The sequence below is a fragment of the Peromyscus leucopus genome, chromosome 2, assembly GCF_004664715.2.
Source record: "Peromyscus leucopus breed LL Stock chromosome 2, UCI_PerLeu_2.1, whole genome shotgun sequence".
In the NCBI taxonomy this organism is placed as follows: Eukaryota; Metazoa; Chordata; class Mammalia; order Rodentia; family Cricetidae; genus Peromyscus; species Peromyscus leucopus.
The window spans coordinates 37,113,472-37,133,319 of record NC_051064.1 but is presented as its reverse complement, the minus strand read 5'-3'; the positions used below and the strand labels follow the sequence as shown (position 1 = coordinate 37,133,319).

Sequence of the window (19,848 nt, the reverse complement as noted above, 5' to 3'; positions counted from 1 at the left end):
ATGTACACCATGACCAAAAACAACCTGGGAGGGGAAAGGTTTATTTCCGCTTACAGTGGTAGTCTATTATTAAGGGAAGGGTAGGAGCTCATGGCAGGAACTGAAGCAGAGGCCATGGAAGAACACTGCTTATTGACTTGCTCACCTTACTTTCTTATACTACCCTGAGCCACCTACTAAGAGGTGGTATAGCCGTGTCTTATCATAGTCCTACTTTCAACCTTTTAAGGTCTACTGATTTCTACTGTGGACTACATCAGTTTGTACTCTCTAGTGGTTTGAACGAAAATGGTCCCAATAGGTCCATAGGAGTGACACTATTAAAAGGTGTGGCCTTGTTGGAAGAAGTGTGTCATTTCGAGTGGCCTTTGAGGTCTCACATGCTCAAGCCAGGCCCAGTGTCTCACTCTTTCCCTGCTGACTGCTGATCTGGATGTGGAACTCTCGGAACCTCTCCAGCACCATGTTTGCCTTTGTGTGCCCGTGCTTCCCACCATGATAATGGACTAAACCTCTCAACTGTAAGCCAGTCCCAATTAAATGTTTCCTTCCAAGAGTTGCTGTGGTCACAGTGTCTCCTCACAGCAACAGAAACCCTAAGACATGCTCTAATAGTGAGTAGGTCTTCCCTTCCCCTCACATCTTAGCCAGCATTTGCTTTCCTGATAAATGGCATTCTAACTGGGGTAAGATGTTTTAATTTGCATTTCCATGATTGCTAAGGATGTTGTATACTTTTAAAACTATCTCCCAACTATTTATTTTAAAAGATATTTTTTATTTATATTTGTAAGTGTTTGCTACATGTGGTGTGCGGGTGCCTGCAGAGGCCAAAAGGGCGTCAGATTTCCTGAAGCTGGAGGACAGGTGATTATGAGATTCCTGATGTGGCTGCCTGAAACTAAACGTGCATCCTCTGGAAGAGCAGCAAGTGCTCCTGCTCCTTCCCGTTAGCCAGCCTTTTCCTTTTAGTTATTTATTTTTGAGAGTTCCATGTGTGAGTACAGTATTTACAGCATTTCTCCTTCTATCTCTTTTTTGCAACATCTCCCATGTCCCTCCTGCCACTCCTCAAATTCATCGCCTCTACTCTCCTTTTTCTGTCTGTATACACACACAGTGCAGTCTGATGACCTGAGTTAGATCCCTGGGTCCCCCCCAAATAGACTATAATAGCCTTTGATTGTCTTTTGGAACTTGAGGTGAGATCCTACTGTGAAAGGCACTGCACTTTGGTCACAGGACTTGGAGAAATCCAGTGGATACTGTCCTGGAAAAGTTCCTTCCCAGTGGCTACCTTCCACGGCGTTGAAAGGTGGGTACTATGCAGCCTGCTGGTGGAGAAGGGTAGCACAGTGCTACCAACTGTGAACCTTGAGAACTACAATCATGACCAGCCTGACAATACAGACCCAGTGGTCAATGTGGCAACTATGGGGGTAACTAACAGTTGTATGACTGGATTTAAATAAGAGAAAACTCATGCCTTGTATTGTAAACCTGGCCAAGAACCCTCGGCTGAAGGGGTCCCAGACCCCAGAGGAGAACCTCCTACCATTTTAACTAACTGATATAGTATCCAAATGTCTTCTAAGTATCTACCCTTTCCCCATAGAATGTGGTTTTCAACCTTCATCAGAGAGGCCAAAGATCATGAGAAATGAGAACATATTTGGATGCAATAGAGGACAATGGTTTCCTCCAGTGGTGGAGGAAGCAGCCTCAAGGAAAAGGGGCTTGGTTACTCTTCTATTCCTATGAGGCGACACCACGACTGAGGCAACATTTGAAATAAAGCATTTAATTGGGAAATTGCTTCCAGTTTCAGAAGCTTCATCCATGACCATCATGCTGCAGGCAGAGACAGAGTGAAAATGGGCCTGACCTCAGAGTCCACCCACAGTGACACATATCCTCCGAAAAGTCACCCTTCCTAATCCTTCCCAAACGGTTCCACTAAATGGAACCACTAAATGGAACCAGCCTTCGAACACAGGAAGGAGCCTATGGGGGCCATTCTCGTTTAAACCACCATGGGCTTTAAAGGAAGCAGGCATCAAGTAAAGCTTGGCAATGCAAGGAGACATAAGTACAATACCAAGTGAAGAAGGGTCACTGAAGATTTTACAGGGAAGGGGACACAACTCCTCAGCAGGGAAGAAAAATATCTTGAAACAAGCAAACCCAACTTCTTTAAAATAGAAAAGATTGCTGTGTGTGGTATTGTATTCACATAGCATGTGTGTGTGAAGACCAGAGGCTGGTGGATGCCTTCTTCAACAAGGCTCTCCACCTCCATTTGTGAGTCTCTCACTGAACCTACAGCTCTGAGCTCCAGGGATCCGATCCCATCCCTGCTCCATCCCACCCCCAATGGCTTCATGCTCCCAGGCCCTGTTCTTACTCAGACCTCACATCTGTGGGATGAGCACTTTTCCTGGAGTCATCACTTGTTACTTAGTTTCAAGAACAAGTCTTAAGTATCTTTAGCACCTATGCTCTAAATATGTAGTAGCTAAGCAGCAGCTTCTCATATCCCCCATGTTTCTGACTCTAAGCCACGGGCTCAGAAACATAGCCCCTTGCCTTTTCTCTTTGGTTTTTTGAGACAGGTTCTTACTCTAGCTCAGACTGGTTGAGAACTATTGACAATCCTCCCGAACAAGCTTCCCCAGTTCTGTAACTATAGGCGTGAGCCACTGGTGACATGTGATCTGTGAACTACCCTTGTAAATTACCCTGGGAAAAGGAGATCTCTCTGGCTCTCTCTCTGACATGCCATGTTATATTACATTATGTTTATATATGTATACACACACACACACTCAACCCAGTTCCCCATATAAACCACTCTTGCACTAAGCTTTATTCCCAACCTCTTTAAGAGCCTTTCTGAGTTGCCTTAGAGAAATGAGAACTCCTGAGATGAGAAATGAGAACTGAGATGGCTCAATTTAAATGCTAGGTTCACAACCAGGACAAGAAGTCAAAGTGCTTTAGCTGCTGAAGCCAACAGTTCGACACAGCATTAGCCCAGTTAGTCACTAACACACTGAAAGGAAATTCCTTGCTATGTAGTTTTGCACAGCCTTGAATCCGTTTGTTGGAAGTAATGACAATTGATTTGGGGAGAAAAATAGACCATTGGACAATTACATAAGTAACATATACATTTGGATTTCAGAGATTAGAATTAGGAAAGCAGTAGAGAATGCTGATTGCATTTTTAAAGACTTGCTAATTTTTTTAAACATCATTACTTTTTTTGTAATTTGGGGATCCAGTCCAGTGTTCTACAACTGAGCTACATCCTCAATATTTCCTTTTGAGTTAGGAAGTAAGTGTTTTCTTAAGGGAACACTAGAACAATAATAAAAAACACAATCCCCAAAAGGAAACAAGTCACTTCAAAGTTAAAACATGTAGAAAACAACAACAAAGAAAACACACAGCCTCGTATCCTGATACTCACTTTCCCTTAAACAAACAAAATAGGCCAGTAATGTAACTTGGAAAAAAAAAAAAAAAAAAAGAAAGAGTATGAACACAAAAGATATGAAAGTCAACAGAACAAACCAGCAACTAAACAGGTGACCAGTATGAACTGGATAATACTCATTCACAGAGAGTGTTCTGGTTTGAAAAGTCTTTAATTTAGTTAAAAAATCTCTTCAAGATAGAGCAGTTTCACAACGTTCCAGGATCCTATTATACAGTCACTAATCAGCCTCTGTTCCTTATTTATATATTTTATACACGCAGTAAAAAGGAAATTATTCGTGATACATTACACAATGAATTAAAGTGCCAGCTGGAGTGGCACAGAGCAGCTTGAGAGACATCGAAGCCAGGAAGTCTGCAGCAGCATCATGTTCTGTCACTTTCCAGTCTCCTCTTCTCGTCCTGTCCCACCTGTCCCAGGTGGGACAGAAGTTTGCTATATGCTTCCCTGTTTAAGGAAAAAAAAATCATTTAAGTATTTACAAATGTCTATTAACCCATCTAGCAGATTTGGCACAATACTTTTCTTTATTAAGAAATTTTCTACTCACTCCACAGATCCCCCCTCCTCCCTCCTCCCACCCCACAGTCCTCTTTCCCAAGCCACCCCGCATCCCCCCCACCCCCCAAATCAAGGTCTCCCATGGGGAGTCAGCAGAGCCCAGCACACTAAGCCTAGGCAAGTCCAAGCCCCTTCCCACTGCACCAAGGCTGTTGGCACAACACTTAAAAACAATGCTTCATGTATCTAATGAGTAAACTCAGGTGCGAGAATTTATTCAGTCCTTAGTAGGACTTATATGCACAAAATGAAGGTTAAATGATGTGAGAGCTTATTAACTATTTCCAATAATATAATGGCCATCTATACAGAACGTGCTTATGGCACCCTGCTTAAGGATAATGATGGCATGATTACAATAGGGAGATGCTTCATCAACAAAAACGTAGAACCGTAAGTGTTACACCAGAACAGAGATCAGGGCCACAACACCAGCACATCCTATTTTCTTCTTTACCTTCTCCTTACTTGAATAGCAGTTTGAAAAGAAAATGCTATTTCTAACATTCTGTAGTACTTCTTGTATTTGAGATTTACTTTTTCTTTACAGAAAAGAAAGGGTTTATGTAGGTAGAGACACAGGCAAGCCATGCTTCTTCTCCTGTGGCCTGGCTCCAGCAGCTCAAGGAGGGAGAGAAGGCTGAGGCAGGGTCTACAGTGACCAATGTTATGAAGAGCTCAGAAGCTAGCTGTCAGCAGTGTTTGCAAGAGTATGCATTTCCATTGACTGTACAGCAAAGACGGACTCTACTAGTTACCTAGTGTTATAATCTATATGGGTTTTGTGAGACAAGTCACCTGAAGCTTTGAAACCCATCTCTCCCTAAGAACATTGCTTTGAAAATATAAGCACCATGGAGGTGTGAAGCTTTGAGGGAGTCACGTCTGCAGGAACACGGAAATGACGTGTGACCCCTGCAAAGCCACACTACTGTCCACTCAGGCAGGCATCACAAAACTGACAACAGTCACAGCATTGAAGCATTTTTCATCTCAAAAGAAAATATCCCGTTTTCCTAAATGGGAAACAAGCCATTTTAATAAAATGAGAAAATGTGGACTGTATGATACTCAAAATAGTACCATTATCAAACATACCTTTGTGTGATATTCCTGCCAAGGCCCCATTTTAGCTCTGAATCCTCCAGAGACTGAGTGAGGGTAGGAATCAAGTGGATGACAACATGCTGATCCAGGGTTGCTACTGTCTCTAGGATGCTATACACGTGATAACTGTACTGCATGCCATAGTCCTGGATGAACTGCCTGAAAGTAAAACAGGCAATTTGAGAATCAATTTGAGGCAATTCCTTGGGCCTCTTCTATATATTATAATCACTTTTAACCTGAACACAAGGATCATTTCATCAAGGTTGAGGAAAGAGTCTACATGCAGACTACTGGTAAGGCTTTTTTATTTGTTTGTTTCTTAACTTTTGGAGGTAGAGTAGTTTTATATTGTCTGGCTTGACTTTGAACTCATTATCCTCTTGCCTCAGTCACCTAGAATTCTGGGATTACAGGTATATGCCACCATGCCCAGCTTGGCAAAACTTAGCAGAAAAATGACTGGAGGGAGAATCAGGAGGAGGGAACAATCTAATTTCAGGGACTTCTCATGATATCCTCCACTTCCAGCTAGAACAGGAGGGGTGTGAGAGGCAACACTGGAGGTCAAGTTTCCTAGTTATTTTTCAGTGTATCGTATGTCTATATTAGTCAATACAGTCATAAGGACAGAAAGTTACTCACTACATAGATTTACAGGTTTTAAATGAGCAAGAGTTTATAAATAAAAAAAACATATATTTTACCATTAAAATTTCCACACTCCCCAATCAATATAATAAAAGCCAAGTAGCTTAAAAAATTATATATAACAAAGATTCGATCTTTTCTTTCCTCCCAAGGTTTTCATGAACACACTAACATAAAGTGATCATAACTGAAATAAACTAGAAACAGCAGACAAGTGCCAATTATGTGATGAGAGGGAAGAAACAAGAAACCAAATATGCAACACAGAATCAAAGAAACACACCTCAAATCACATGTTGAGCGGTGGCAAGGGGGGGACATGTGATGTAAAAGCAAGCTGGTGGAGACCCTGAGAAAGAAATGGCACAAAGAAACCGCCCTCATAGAAGACTTCACAAGGGCAAAGCCGGGCCCTGGGAGTGTGGCTGGGCGTATCTTCTACCCTATAGAGTCCATGTTTCCCAATTAAGCTTTCTGAAGCTTCAGTGTTTAAAGCAAGTCAAAAGACCAGGGAAAGGCATTGTTACAGAGCATCCTGAAGACCAGGTCTAAACAAGTTCCGAAAAAGCCTATACACCTGTTTTGGGGACTTTAATGTCTCACTTTTTCTTAATGACATTCAAGATTCTTTCTCAAGGAAGACACAAGTAATTTCAAGTCAGTTAACTTACCCTTTTCCTTGGCACTTTGATTTTTCAATAAAGCCACACAATGTAACAAACCCACTGCCCCAAATACTATAATTGAAACACTGTAAACAAGTAGTAACACATTATGTTTTGGATAATTAGTTATTTAAAAAGCATGTTGGCTGTCAAATGGCTGGCAACCATCTCCCTGCCAGTTGGCATATTTTCTAGTTACCTAAACAGAGAAGTCAGCTGGGTGGCAGGTTCTCCTTCTGACCCCACTTGGCAGGTTTTTACCATGCATTGCAGGTTCTCTGTGGCCAGCTTTTTAACTAGGAGAAAATGATAGCATTATACAGTGTGTCTAAACTGACCATCTGGATCAAAATTTTTAACACTTTTGATTTAGAAAAATACGTTGTTTTCTTCAAATAGGTACATTCTTTTTGTAAGTTTTCAAAATGAAAGTTATGAGTTTGTTTTGTTCTTTAGAATACCTAAAAAATTTAAAAGTCTATTTTGAGTCTCAAAGCTGAAATAATACATAAGAAGATATGTTCTCCCTTCAGAAAGGTATCCATATTAAAAAACCCTTCCCACATTAATCTTACAAACAGATACATACAGACAAGAGAGCCTTTTAAAAGACATGGATTTGTAGACAGGCATATTGATTTTATTTTTAAATTCATAGACACATACCTTCCACCCCTTACAAATCTTTAAGTAGCAAACTAGACCAACCATTGATGTTCCTTTGCTTAAAATTAGCCCAATAGTTGTATTAATTATTTATTTAAACAAATTCTTAAAACCGTGTGCCTGTACATACAGTACAAAAATACTGTTGCTATTTGGCTCTTAACTGTGCTGCAGGCTCATGAGCTAAATGCTGGCTTGCTAGCCCAAGGTGCTATGGAGGAGCGTGTTCTCTTCCTCTTCCTCCACTGTTTCCACTGCCGCAGGCGAGCAGTTTCTGCCTTCAGGTGTTCCCACCCTGATCACTGCCCACCACAAACTCCTATGGGCAGGGGCATCGACTGAGCATGTACTGAAGCTTACAAGACAGAGGCAAGCCAACCTTTCCTACTTTAAGTTGATTTGTTAAGGTAATGTGAAGTTGACTAATGCAGATGTGAGCAAAGTATGTGGAAAACTTAGCATGTTCTTAATGATATAAAATTCTTGTTTTCGGCCTACTAAATGTAAATGTCTTCAAACTGAGTAGTCATATTTGTTTTAAACTAACACCTTGACTGTCCCAGTTTACATGATTCAGTGTGTGGAAGTAGATGCTCACATATAGTGCAGGGATTCACAGTATTGTCAGGGCTGTGCGAGTATAGCCAGAGTCAGGTTCATACTACTTTTGTTATCTCAAAAAGAAACCCTACCCTGTAGCTATCATCTGCTTTCCCATAGGTAAGGAAGCTTATCTACTTCTGTCTCAGAGACATGTTTTCTGACAGCTGGTGGAATTCAATCTGAATAAAGCTGCTCAGAATGGCACACAATTTAAAACTTATGAATTGTAACTTCAGGAATTTTCTAGTTAGAGCTGTTGACCTGCTGTTAGTAACATGCAGGTGAAACCACAGGAAACCAAACCATGGCTACATGACAACTACCATGCTGTCTGCTCTGAATAAGGAAATCTTGAACGATGAAGTGCAAGGCTTTCACGGCACTTTACCATGTTCAAGTTAGCAAGGGCAAGGTTCCTAAAAAGCTGCTTCTCTCTGGAGCCACCACAGGGCATGTCCTCCTGCCAAGTGATAGTACAGCACGGAACTATAACAAATCACTCTTCACAGACTCGGACTGGGACAAGAATGTTATAAGCACTGATATAAATGTAGATTAGAAAATACCATACATTTTTGAGAAAAGACAAAACATGTCAGAGGTCAATGAGCTTTCCATCACCATTTGGGCACTGCCCCTGGATTCCTCAGAGTCCATTCCACACTCATCTTAGTAGTTAAAAGGTAGTCCCATTGTAACAACAACAACAACAACACACACACACACACACACACACACACACACACACACACACCTGCACAAAAACAAGGGACAAAGGGCAAACTGCCTATCAAGGAGTCAAGATGGAGCTGTGACTCCTGTTCTGCATTCTCAACAAGCTTACTAAAGCACGTTACAGTGGGGATCAGAGAGCACACGTCGAAGTGACCAACCAAGGGAGGCTGACGACATGAAAAGGAAATGGGCTGAACTCAAAGGAGCCTCCCGGGTTCGACTCAATTAGCTCGGATACACTAGCGGAAAACTCAAGAGAAGAATCACACTGACCTCCCACCTCCTGGTACTTGACAAGTCTCATGTGAAATCAGAGTAAGTCAACACAAACATTTTTTTTTTGAGAAGCTAAAAAGCCTAATCAAAGGAAGTACCCCATAAATAAACTACTTGCTTCAAGGAGTGGGGGATTGCAAAAACAAAAATTCCTAAACTAAAATAGACTAAAATTTGCCAGTATTTGATTGTTTTGCCCCACCTCACCCTAGCTCTTGTTTGGTATTTGATTCTTTAGCCATGAGACATACCAAGGGATGGAAAACAGCCATGTACCTTTTACCACAGGAAAGAATAGTTGCTTAACCTGTACACAGAAAATGCTGACAAAATCAAGACCGAGCCAACTGACCTTGGGGTTCACTGACCAACACCAAACATTTTAAGATGCCAGGCAGGAGTAGCTCAAGGTCACAAATAGCCATGCTGGCGTCCTTGAAGAGCTGGAGGATGAAGGCCAATGTGGATGCTAATCGAGGAGGGGGTGAGGACCCTTTAAACTCAAGATAGGATTTCCTGAAAAGAAGCAAATTCTATTTTACTTTTCTTCTATTTCAAGCTTCAACTGAGCAGAATCAAATGCCATGCATGTTAAAGATACTGGAAAAATTTATTCCCTAAATAAAGTATAGTTTAAAAAGAATGTATACTTGCCATGATAACTTTAAAGACCATTTTGTTGTGCTGTGTGCTCTAAAACCTAGTACAGACATACAATTAAAGCAACCTGGCTTAAAAATGAACTTAGCAAACCTAATTGCTAACTTGTTTTCTCCCTTTCCCATGAATTTCTCATATCCCTTATCGGTTTTGCCAGGAATCAACATTTCCTCTAATGTCAAATTTACATAAATAAATCTCTTCTCACATTTATTTACTTAGAATTTAGGAGGGGTCTCATGTTTCTAAATAAATAAAAGGACTATCCTAGGAATTAGCTTCCAGTTTTAGCTTTATCTTCCCCCACTAGGAAATTTAAAGAACTGACTTAGGATTGAGTATCATCATCTCTCAGGGCAGGATAAACTGTAGCATTAAAATTCCACAGAGATTGTAAGGATAACAACCTCCTTGACTCATCTCCCACTCAACCATTTAGAACTGGTCCTGGTCACTGTTCAAAAATCTAGACAATATGAAAATTGGCCAAAAATTACTTAGCACCTCCCCATTGGATTTTTAATTTTACTGGTACCTGGGATGAACTTAAAACCTTGTACATGGTAGGTACCACTGAGGTACATTCCAGCCCCAGATACCACTCAACCAAAACTGATACACATATTTGTTTCAAAACTAATACTATACATAAGGAGATACAGAAAACACTGGAGTTTACAAAACTCATTTAAGGAGCTACATAAATCACCCTTGTTCCACATACACAGTGATCCCCACAAATTTAATATCCTAAATACAACCACTATCTAAGGCAGTGTTTGTTTTGGTGTGTTCTGTGAACTGTTGAATTACTAACGCCCCAAATTTTAACATTAAACATTTATTTGGTACATAATGAACAGCAGGAAGAAATGTAAAAGTAAGCATATACAATTAAGTAAAAAAGAGCAAACAACAGACATCAGCTAGTGGAGAATTTAGATGTGAAAAAAATAGGCAATTTTAAAATATGGGACTGGTGCTTTGTCAAAGAATTGCCAGGAATTCTGAGAAAGAAGTCCTAACTCAAAATGATCTCACAGTAGAAAGGTAAAGAATGGAGGGAGCCACAGGCATCCAACTCGATTGATGCTGAACAAAACCCCACACACCCTTCTAGTCAGCTAAAACCTAACGCATGAAGAAGAATAAAAACTATCCTTAACAAGACATGATGTAGAACAGAAAGCTGGGAAGACAGCTGGGATACTAAACATGAGGTGGTATTGTGTTCCCTGAAATACTGTGCACCCTAATAAACTTATCTGGAGTCAGAGACAGAACAGCCACAATATTAAACATAGAGGATAGGCAGTGGTAGCACACACCTTTAATCCCAGCACTCGGGAGGCAGAGCTAGGCAGAAATCCATGTATTCAAGGATACAGCCAAGAATGGTGACTCACGCCTTTAATCCCAGGGAATGATGGTAGAAAGCAGAAAGGTATATAAGGTGTGAGGACGAGAACCTAGAAGCATTTGGCTGGTTAAGCTTTTAGGTTTTGAGCAGCACGGTTCAACTGAGAGCCATTCAGATATGAGGATACTGAGGCTTCCAGTCTGAGGAAACAAGATCAGCTGAGAAGTTGGCCAGGTGAGGTTAGCTGTGGCTTGTTCTGTCTCTCTGATCTTCCAGTGTTCACCTCAATAACTGACCTCAGGTTTGATTTTATTAATAAGAACTGTTAAGATTCTTGCTACAAACCAAGGGGCTTAACTTGGCTTTAGGAATTTGAATTCACCTCTCCATTTGTCATGGAGTTTATATTAAAATCAGGCAATGTCTCAAACACCGTCACATATTACTATAATCTTGCTAGAAATGCAGATCCAACTAAGGAAAAATTATTCTGAACCTAAAAATTGGCTCAAAACAATGCATGCTACCCTGTGGTATTAGGCACAGGTTTTTATAAAAGACACATGGGATTTACCTCAGAGGGATGATATTGTAATGAAGAGAGTGCCATGGACCAAGCTTTACTATAGGGAAGGATAAAGCATCTTGAAGAGCAATATCTAAACCAGGGTCAGTGGGGTATACACAGGACAGGAACACCATCAATAGAAAAGATGAGTGTGTACATCACATGACACAGACAAAAGCGAGCCAATGAAGGTTTGGGGGCAGGGAAGTGTCAAAACTAATCTGGCTGGACTGGTGGCATACACCTTTAAACCAGGCCCTTAGGAGCAGAAACTCGTGGACCTTTTTTGAGTTCCAGGCCAGGCAGGGTGACACTATGTGAATCAGCACTAAAAAGAAAAAGAAATAGAAAAAAAACAAGGGGGGGGGGGAAGAGGGGTCATTTGTTTTAGAAGACGAGACACAAGGATGGCCATGATGTAATGTGATAAGAGAAATGTAAAATGAACAAAGACAATAAAGCTTCCAGCCCAAGTAACGTGACTCTAGGAATATAAGAGAAACAGAATTCTACAATTATATCAGATCATTAAAAAGATCGAGTCAAGGCTGGGGAGATGGCTCAGTCAGTAAAGTACTTGCCTTGTAATCATAAGGGTCTGAGTTCAATTCCCATAAAACTCAGGCATGGCTGTTTGTACTTGTAATCTCAGCACTACAGAGCCACAGCCAGGCAGACCTCGGGGTGACCACCAATACAGCTGCTGAGCAAATCTATGTCAGTGGTATACTGTGTCTCAAAAACAAGGTGGATGACACCAAAAGAATGACCTCAGAGGCTGTCCTCCGGCCCTCCCATGAAAAAGAGCCTCTACTCACCCACCTACTCACCAGAAAGTGGGAGAGACAGAGACAAGAGAGAACAAAGTGAAGGCATTTCAACACAGAAACTTATTTAATACTAGATACCAATAATCTATTCCCAGAGACTCTCAAAAGTTTAACAAATAGCATCATAATGTTAAACACTGCATGAAGACAAAGGAAGATAATTTCTATTACCGATTCTTTTAATGTTATGGCTAATGGATATAGAGGTTAGTTAAAAAATAAAACAGGCAAACAAGCAAACAAAAATACTCCTAAGCAGTTAAGGCTGGAGGCGGCTCAGCAGGTAAGAGCACCTGTTGCTTTTGCACAGACACTGAGTTTGGCTCCGTGCCCACATGGCGGGCAGCTCTCTCAGTTCCAGGGGATCGGAAGCATTCTTTCAGCTTCTACGGACACCAGGCATGCATGTGGTACAATTCCATACATGCAGGCAAAGCACTAATACACATATGTGACATAAAATAAATAGTTCTTTAAAAAAAAACAAGAAATTTATTAAATATGCTTAAAAAATGAATTATAGGTAGGGACCGAATGTTATTAAACCACTCCCACCCCTAAATTATTTCAATTGGAATAATACATAACTCCATCTGTCCTACACCTGGGCCAAGTTTGATGGCATCATACTTTCTTCATCACTTCAAGCATCCAAAATCAAGAAAACATACCACCAAACATTGCCCAGAATATTCTAGAAATTACTAGAAATAGAATATTCTAGAAATATTCTTCAAATATCTTCTCAGTAAAACTTAACTTTATCCTCAAGACAACTAAAGTTATTTTATCTAGCAAATATGACAGACAATTCCTTGCATTGAATGCAGGTCCTCCAAAGTAATTCAAAATGATCTGGTATATGTTTATCTTCCATCTCAGTAAAATCCTCCTGTTTTCTTCAGAAGAGTCATTTATAAAGGAAAATCAATCTGTCCACACCAGTCCCTTAGGTTATGCATCTGAGAATCATATCTTGTACCTGTAGGTCATTGAGAGTAAGAGTGAAGAAAGCTGAGAGGTGGTGACGCACGCCTTTAATCCCAGCACTCGGGAGGCAGAGGCAATCGGATCTCTGTGAGTTCGAGGCCAGCCTGGTCTCCAAAGTGAGTTCCAGGAAAGGCGCAAAACTACACAGAGAAACCCTGCCTAGAAAAACAAACAAACAAACAAACAAAAGGAGTGAAGAAAGATAGTCTAATGTTTTGGTAACTGCCAAGAAAACTCGACATATTTGCCAGTGTTCAGTGCTGAGGATCTGGAGAACACTGAGTAGCAGCAAATTCTCTAATCATGTGCCCCTTTTCACTATTTTTAATACAAAGTACGGGCCTATGACCTGATGTTAACATGTATGGGACACTAAACTGCTGCATCAGATATTCTATAAACAACAGTATAGAGGAAGGCCTAGTCTACAAGGAGGGAAAGGCATGACTAAAATATGTATTTGCCGAAATACCCCAAAGTAGAAGATATCTCGCATGACCAACCTTAGAGACACCCAAGGAACGTACATGAAGAATGGAAATGATCAGGACTCAAATCAGTCTGCTGCTAAGCTGGTCCTCCTGTTGTTGTTTGAGCTAAAACAGTTTTTATGAGAAGGAAGCGACAGCTGGGTCCAGTAAGTTTCTGGTATCCCTCTGTCTCCAAGTACTTCCTGAGCTCACTGTGTCAACATTAACATTCCTGAAAAGAAACTGCTCCAAGCTCACAGGGAGAGAGAGGGGAGTTGACCTCCAGGTGGATAAAGCCATACTTGATAGCAGATATTTTACAGAAAGTATTAATACAAGACGGGAAATGAAAGAATTGAGATAAATAGTAAATTAATAACCTAAGACTTCATATCGCTCATCAACATTCATATTTTCAGTTATCTCTCATAAAGTAATCGCTACAAACATAGAAAATACAGTTTCTATTGTGATGAAAACCATAAAAATCTATCTTTTTAAAACAATAACTTTTTTCTTTTTTTAATTTTAATTTTTATTTCATGTACACTGGTGTTTTGCCTGCATTTGTTCTGTGTGAGGTTATTAGATCCACTGGTACTGGAGTTGCCGCAGTTGTGAGCGGCCATGTGGTTGCTGGGAATTGAACCTGGGTCCTCTGGAAGAGCAGACAGTGCTCTTAACCATTTAGTCATCTCTCCATCCCGTAAAAATGTATCTTTAGGGAGGTATAGAAGGAAAGTACAAGCTACACAGTGAAACTGACACAATTTTAACATATAATTCTTTTTTTAATCTAAAAGTACACAGGAGCTATCCAAAACATTCTGGTGGACTCAACTATGTAACTGTCACAATGAACAGCAGTCACTCTCTTACCACTCATCCCAGAGAAATGATAATGTATGTTCACATAAGACTATAAATGCTATATAGGCTTTATTCATAGAAGTTAAGATAATGAAACTAGGAAAAGAAAGAGATGTCTCTTCAGTAGAAAAATAAGCAAGTAGTTATAGCCATGCTGTGGAACACTGCTAGGTGGTAATAAACTTTTAAATACATCTTTATTGAAATTAAGATATAATTACATTCGTTTTCTTCCTTCCTGGTGCAACAAATTCTCAATGTTTCCTGGGAAAAACTGTTTCTAAGCTACTACAATGCTGAAAAATATTAATATTTCTGAGATACTATGAATTATTTTTGATGAGATTAATAGCTTCTATATATGCCTCTCTGTAATAACGGTATTACCGTATGGTGTGGACAATGTGCTTCCTTAGGGTCGTCATCATTGGAAGAGACGCTGGGCTTCTCAGTGCCAAAAGAACAGGATGCTGTCCAAGATCTGAAACACACGGTGAGGTGGGGAGAAACCGCCCAATATACTGCTCAATGACATTCCTTAGCAACTGATTCAAGTAGGCATTTGGATTTTGAGACTGACAGCATACAATACTTATGCCCTATAGAAAGAAAAATAAGAAAAAAGAGAAACGTCAAATGGCAAAGTTTCAAATAGTGTTTAGGAACTTACTAATATGTTCTCAAGCACTGATATTTATGGCAGAATTTGTACCTTCTTACCATCAAATAGGACTTCTGGTATCATGAATAAGTAAGGCATATATAGCCCTTCTAGAGTTGAGTTTGAATAATATATATGTGGTAGAATCTAACCAAGCATGTATATTTTAGAGGCAAGCATTCCAGAAGAGAAGGGGAATGTATTTCTTCCTCTCTTCCTCCTGCACAGAACATGACTACCATGATCAACTACACAGCCATGTCATTACTAAATTATAAAATGCATGTGTCATCAGTGTCTTTTAAAGTTTTTAAATCAAAGCTCAATGTATCATCAAGCAGAAAGATAAAAGAGTAAAGGCCACCCCTCAGAGTAGGGACCACTAATCCCACAGAGGCACAGATGGGTGGAAGGGAGTTATCACTCAGTCATTTCGGCTAAGAACATAACACTTACCCTAAAAATTAGCCATGTAGAGAAATGGAATCATTTTTTTAACAACTTGTAATGGGAGAGAAATGCAGATGCTTGGACTGAGAATAAACATCTTAGTAATTTTTCTATGTGCTATTGTACCAAGTGCTTTATATTCATTATTTCATTTCAATTTCTATAACAAAGGAGTTAATATCATATTCCATTTTACAGTTAAGGAAACCGAGGTTCAAAGAAATTAACAGCTTATAGAAGTCACAAGAATTCATTATACTATCTTGCTGCATGTGTCATAACAATATTTAATACTTACAAGTGATTAAACTCATTCCCTCAGAAAAAGAAATAATTTTCTGCATGTTTACTAGGACTCCATTGTAGCTATAGTTGGATGTTTATCCAGTAAGAAGTTATAGAAGTTCATTTCTAGTGAAAAACAGTGTAGAGTTACTGAAATACTAGCAAGAACACAGCTAAAATGAACACAAGTGGAGCCCATTAAGGAAAGGCATAGCAAGAAGATAGTGGCAGACAGAATCCACAGATCCAAAGACAGCAGAACACCATTAAACATTAAAGATACAGTTTCCTGACAGTTCTGCCAAATGGACAATTCAACAAAAACAACAAAAATCTCACTTTATTACATAAGAAATGTCTACTTATAGGTAAACTAGTTCTAAGAGGACTACACAGAACACACATCCAGACTTCTCTGGTACTCTCAACTCCATTCCATACATTTGTTCCTCCATGCGACTGATTGCCAGGTGATGCTCTGTTCCTATTCTCTGTCATTCTGCTTGATGACACACTAAACTTTGACATGAGTAGAATCAACTTAGAATTTCTCAGTAATCTCAAAATTCTGCTTAAAAAAAAAATCCACCATGGAAGACTGTGTGTTAACTACCAAAATCTGCCCCCAAGCTGAGATGTGGTGGTGCATGCCTTTAATCCCAGCACTCTGGAGGCAGAGTCAGGTGGATCTCTGTGAGTTTGAGGCCAGCCTGGTCCACAGAGTGAGATCCAGGAAAGGCTCCAAAGCTACACAGAGAAATCCTGTTTTGAAAAACAAACAAACAAACAAAACAAAATCTGCTCCCTTCTGACTCACCTTCTTTAGGGAACCTCACATTTAGAAAGGTCTAACTCTCAGTATCACACACTAATGAAAGAGATCAATATTTCAGACGCCCACAGGATGTCATTATTTATTTACACATTCCATATTACTTCAAACTAACGCTAATAAAAACCCAGCCTTTTCTCTATGTATCCAAAACTATCCAGGAACTCATCATGATCTTCCTGCCTCAGCCTCCTGGATCCTGGTACTACAGGTAGGTGTCACCATGTCTAGCTGTACTTTCTAGTCTCTACCAGTCTAGTCTAGGAAACATTCATTTGTTTCTCTACCACATTTAGTAATGTATTTTTAATCAGAGTTCATCAACATTTCTGACATCTGCACAGAGTCTAATCTTACTGCCTTAGTTTAAACCTTCTCATAACGTGTGGAGTATTTCAATGAATTCGTCACTGTCTCATAGGTCTTAAATCTAACTCCCACACCAAGGTTATTTTTTCCAAATAGAAGCACAACTCACACTTCTTTGTTCAAAATGTACCAATGTTGCGTATGTATAAGATAAAGTCCAAATTTTTGGCACTGAATATAAAGCCCTCCATTACATGTTTCTTCCTATATGAATTTCCAGCCATACAAGAACTATTTGCCTTTCCCTACTACACTAGATTTTTCTTAAAGCTTTTGCCCTCGTCTAGGTTACTGACAGAAATGGCCCTCTGACTCCTAGACATTCTGCCCTTCACACCCAGAGTTCCCTGTGGTGCTGCCTTTCCTGCCCCTTTCAGCCCAATCTGGCTCTCATAGAACTGCGGTCTCCAAGGAAAACCCAGAGTGAGCTTCTGAAATTTTTTGAGCTCCTTGCCTTCATTCCCAATTCAAGCTTCTTGAAAATTTGCCTCTCTCACTTTTGTTTAAAAAGCCAAAAGGCATCCAAACCTTTTTCAATGGATGTGCTATATGCAAATATGCACTTTTGAGATTACAATGTCTGGCTTTCACATGTGCATTTTAGACTATACTTTGAGACAGTTTCCACAGTGGGTATACCTGGAGATATAGAGGAAGACTCTTCTGAATCGCAGTCAGCATTGGTGCAGGCAGCTCCTTCTCCTGCTGTAACACTGTATGCGGCAGCAGTAAACAATCTATGATCCGAAACAGTAACTTCTGTGCTTTAGAGGTGGCAAAGATTTGTGCCCATGATTTAACAAGAATTCCTAATAAAGAAAAGTAGCTTCAGTTGCAATTATCTCCTAATCAGAATATTTTGTTACTCTATGTAAAAAAATGTATTTTATCACAGAAACATATTCAAATAGACAGCAGGAAGAGACATATGCCAGGAGTGAAAAGACTTACATTAAGGCACCCAAACCCTCTTCATTAAAAGAGGGCAAATGAAATGAAATGGCATGACAAAGACAAAGTCTACTTGGAATGTAGCAAAAGTGGGAACTAGAGGAATGGGCACTTAAGGGTCATCTGTAGAACATCAACCAAGGAAAAGGGGACAGAATGAACAGACAGGGATGGTGAAATGCAGGGCATGGGAAAAGAAAACTATGAGATACAATGAATGAGAAATCTACATGAAACCAAAACCAAGTTTCTCCTATCTACTCCCACCCTCAGAAATACAATGGGAAGGGGAATTGGGGGTACTACTGATGTATCAATTTCTCTTTTTCAGAAATCACTCAACTATAATTACAGTCCCAAATACTCGTAAGCTGAAATGCAGTTTTCGTAAAGAAACAGCAGAAGTATCCTGGCAAGCTCATAAGCCACGGAGTTCAGTGGCTCCGCCCCTTCCCACAGCTATGGTATCCCAACCCTAACACTGGCTCAAACTCTTAATTAAGCCTGTATACTTGCTCTTTCTCCATTTTGTTCTAAGTCTTTTATGTAAAGAAAACAGCAAGTTACTTGTTCTAATTTCTAATGAATAAATAAGTAATTTATTAGCTATGTAATCCATTCTCACCCTCTGAGACCTAGGCAAACGGAAAGAATCTAGTCCTATCTTTTTTCAAAAAAAAAAAAAAAAAAAATTTCTAGGGAAAAACAACAAAGAAACCCTCAATTTTTCATGAGCAAAATTTTGCCCCCAATCCACACATGATCCACAAGAGATTCTGTGATTCTTGATATAGCAATAATGTACTCTGTAAAGACATACTCTGTAATCATCCATTTACCTTGGCAAAAACTAAATTTGGAAATGTCAAGCAACTTTCTTAGAGACTAATAAATCATAAGCTTGAGGTGCTAAAATAATAATATAAATATTACTGTTGAATTGGTAATAAATCTCCACTTTTTTTCTAAAATTAAGTAATCTGAATTGCAAGTACTGCTTTCAGTACCTTCTACATTATCCACATTTCCACAGCTTCACATTCTCCTTTATCTTTCACAACAAAGATAAAAGGTTTCAGACAGCCCAAATAAGGTTTATTTATACATTCTCAAGATTAAAGGGAATAGATACAAGGTTTGGGCCATGGAGAAATAAAAAAAAAAAAAAATCCAAAACTTAATTCTATATAAAACTTCTAAGGAAATATTTCTCATTCCTTTTATTTCATTCCTATTTTTGGTTAGCAACATGGTTTTAGTCAACAAAGATATTCAAATTACTGACTTCCTAAAGGAATATGAACCCCATCATTATAGAACAAGCACAAGAGGATTTCTTTTTGAAAAGGGAAAACATAGTTTGTAAAGAGTAAGAGTTGAAGCATCAACATCATTGGCATTATACTAAGTGTGCTTTTTGGAGCTCCTTCTCCATGAATAGAAGACCACTAACAATGAAAGAAAGTGATGGCTTTCTGGTGTTTTAACTTCTACCCAAATGTAGGCAAATATTAACAAAAGGCTCATTTTAGAGGTTCGGGTATTAAAAGGTGACTGAAATGGACTATCAGGAGCAGGTAGTTTGGATATATCTCCTGTTATTGTTATAATTAATATTAGTATCAACAAGAGCACAGCAAATAATGAGGGCCAGCATGAATTATTTTAAGCAAACCACTCTAGTTCATGTATTTCTTATGCCTGCACATAGTTGAGTGATTTGGCAGATATATCTCTTTCCACTTGGGTCCTAATGGCTCAAGTTAAGGAAATGTTTCTAGCAAAA

General features: G+C 39.5%; 1 protein-coding gene across 6 annotated transcripts in view; it reads right to left on the bottom strand.

Annotated features, from left to right (window-relative positions):
• Positions 1-3,631: 3,631 nt before the first annotated feature.
• The window catches only part of Mms22l (MMS22 like, DNA repair protein), a 134,883-nt gene continuing 118,666 nt past the window's right edge, over positions 3,632-19,848 (bottom strand). For all 6 annotated transcript variants that reach the window (XM_028877988.2, XM_037202474.1, XM_037202475.1 and 3 more), the window contains 6 exons: positions 17,751-17,920; positions 14,902-15,113; positions 9,119-9,282; positions 6,686-6,782; positions 5,162-5,329; positions 3,632-3,949 (listed from right to left, as the gene is read on the bottom strand). In XM_028877988.2, coding sequence (XP_028733821.1) covers positions 3,868-3,949; positions 5,162-5,329; positions 6,686-6,782; positions 9,119-9,282; positions 14,902-15,113; positions 17,751-17,920 — 893 coding nt within the window. In that variant the 3' untranslated portion in view covers positions 3,632-3,867. The remainder of the gene's footprint in view (positions 3,950-5,161; positions 5,330-6,685; positions 6,783-9,118; positions 9,283-14,901; positions 15,114-17,750; positions 17,921-19,848) is intronic.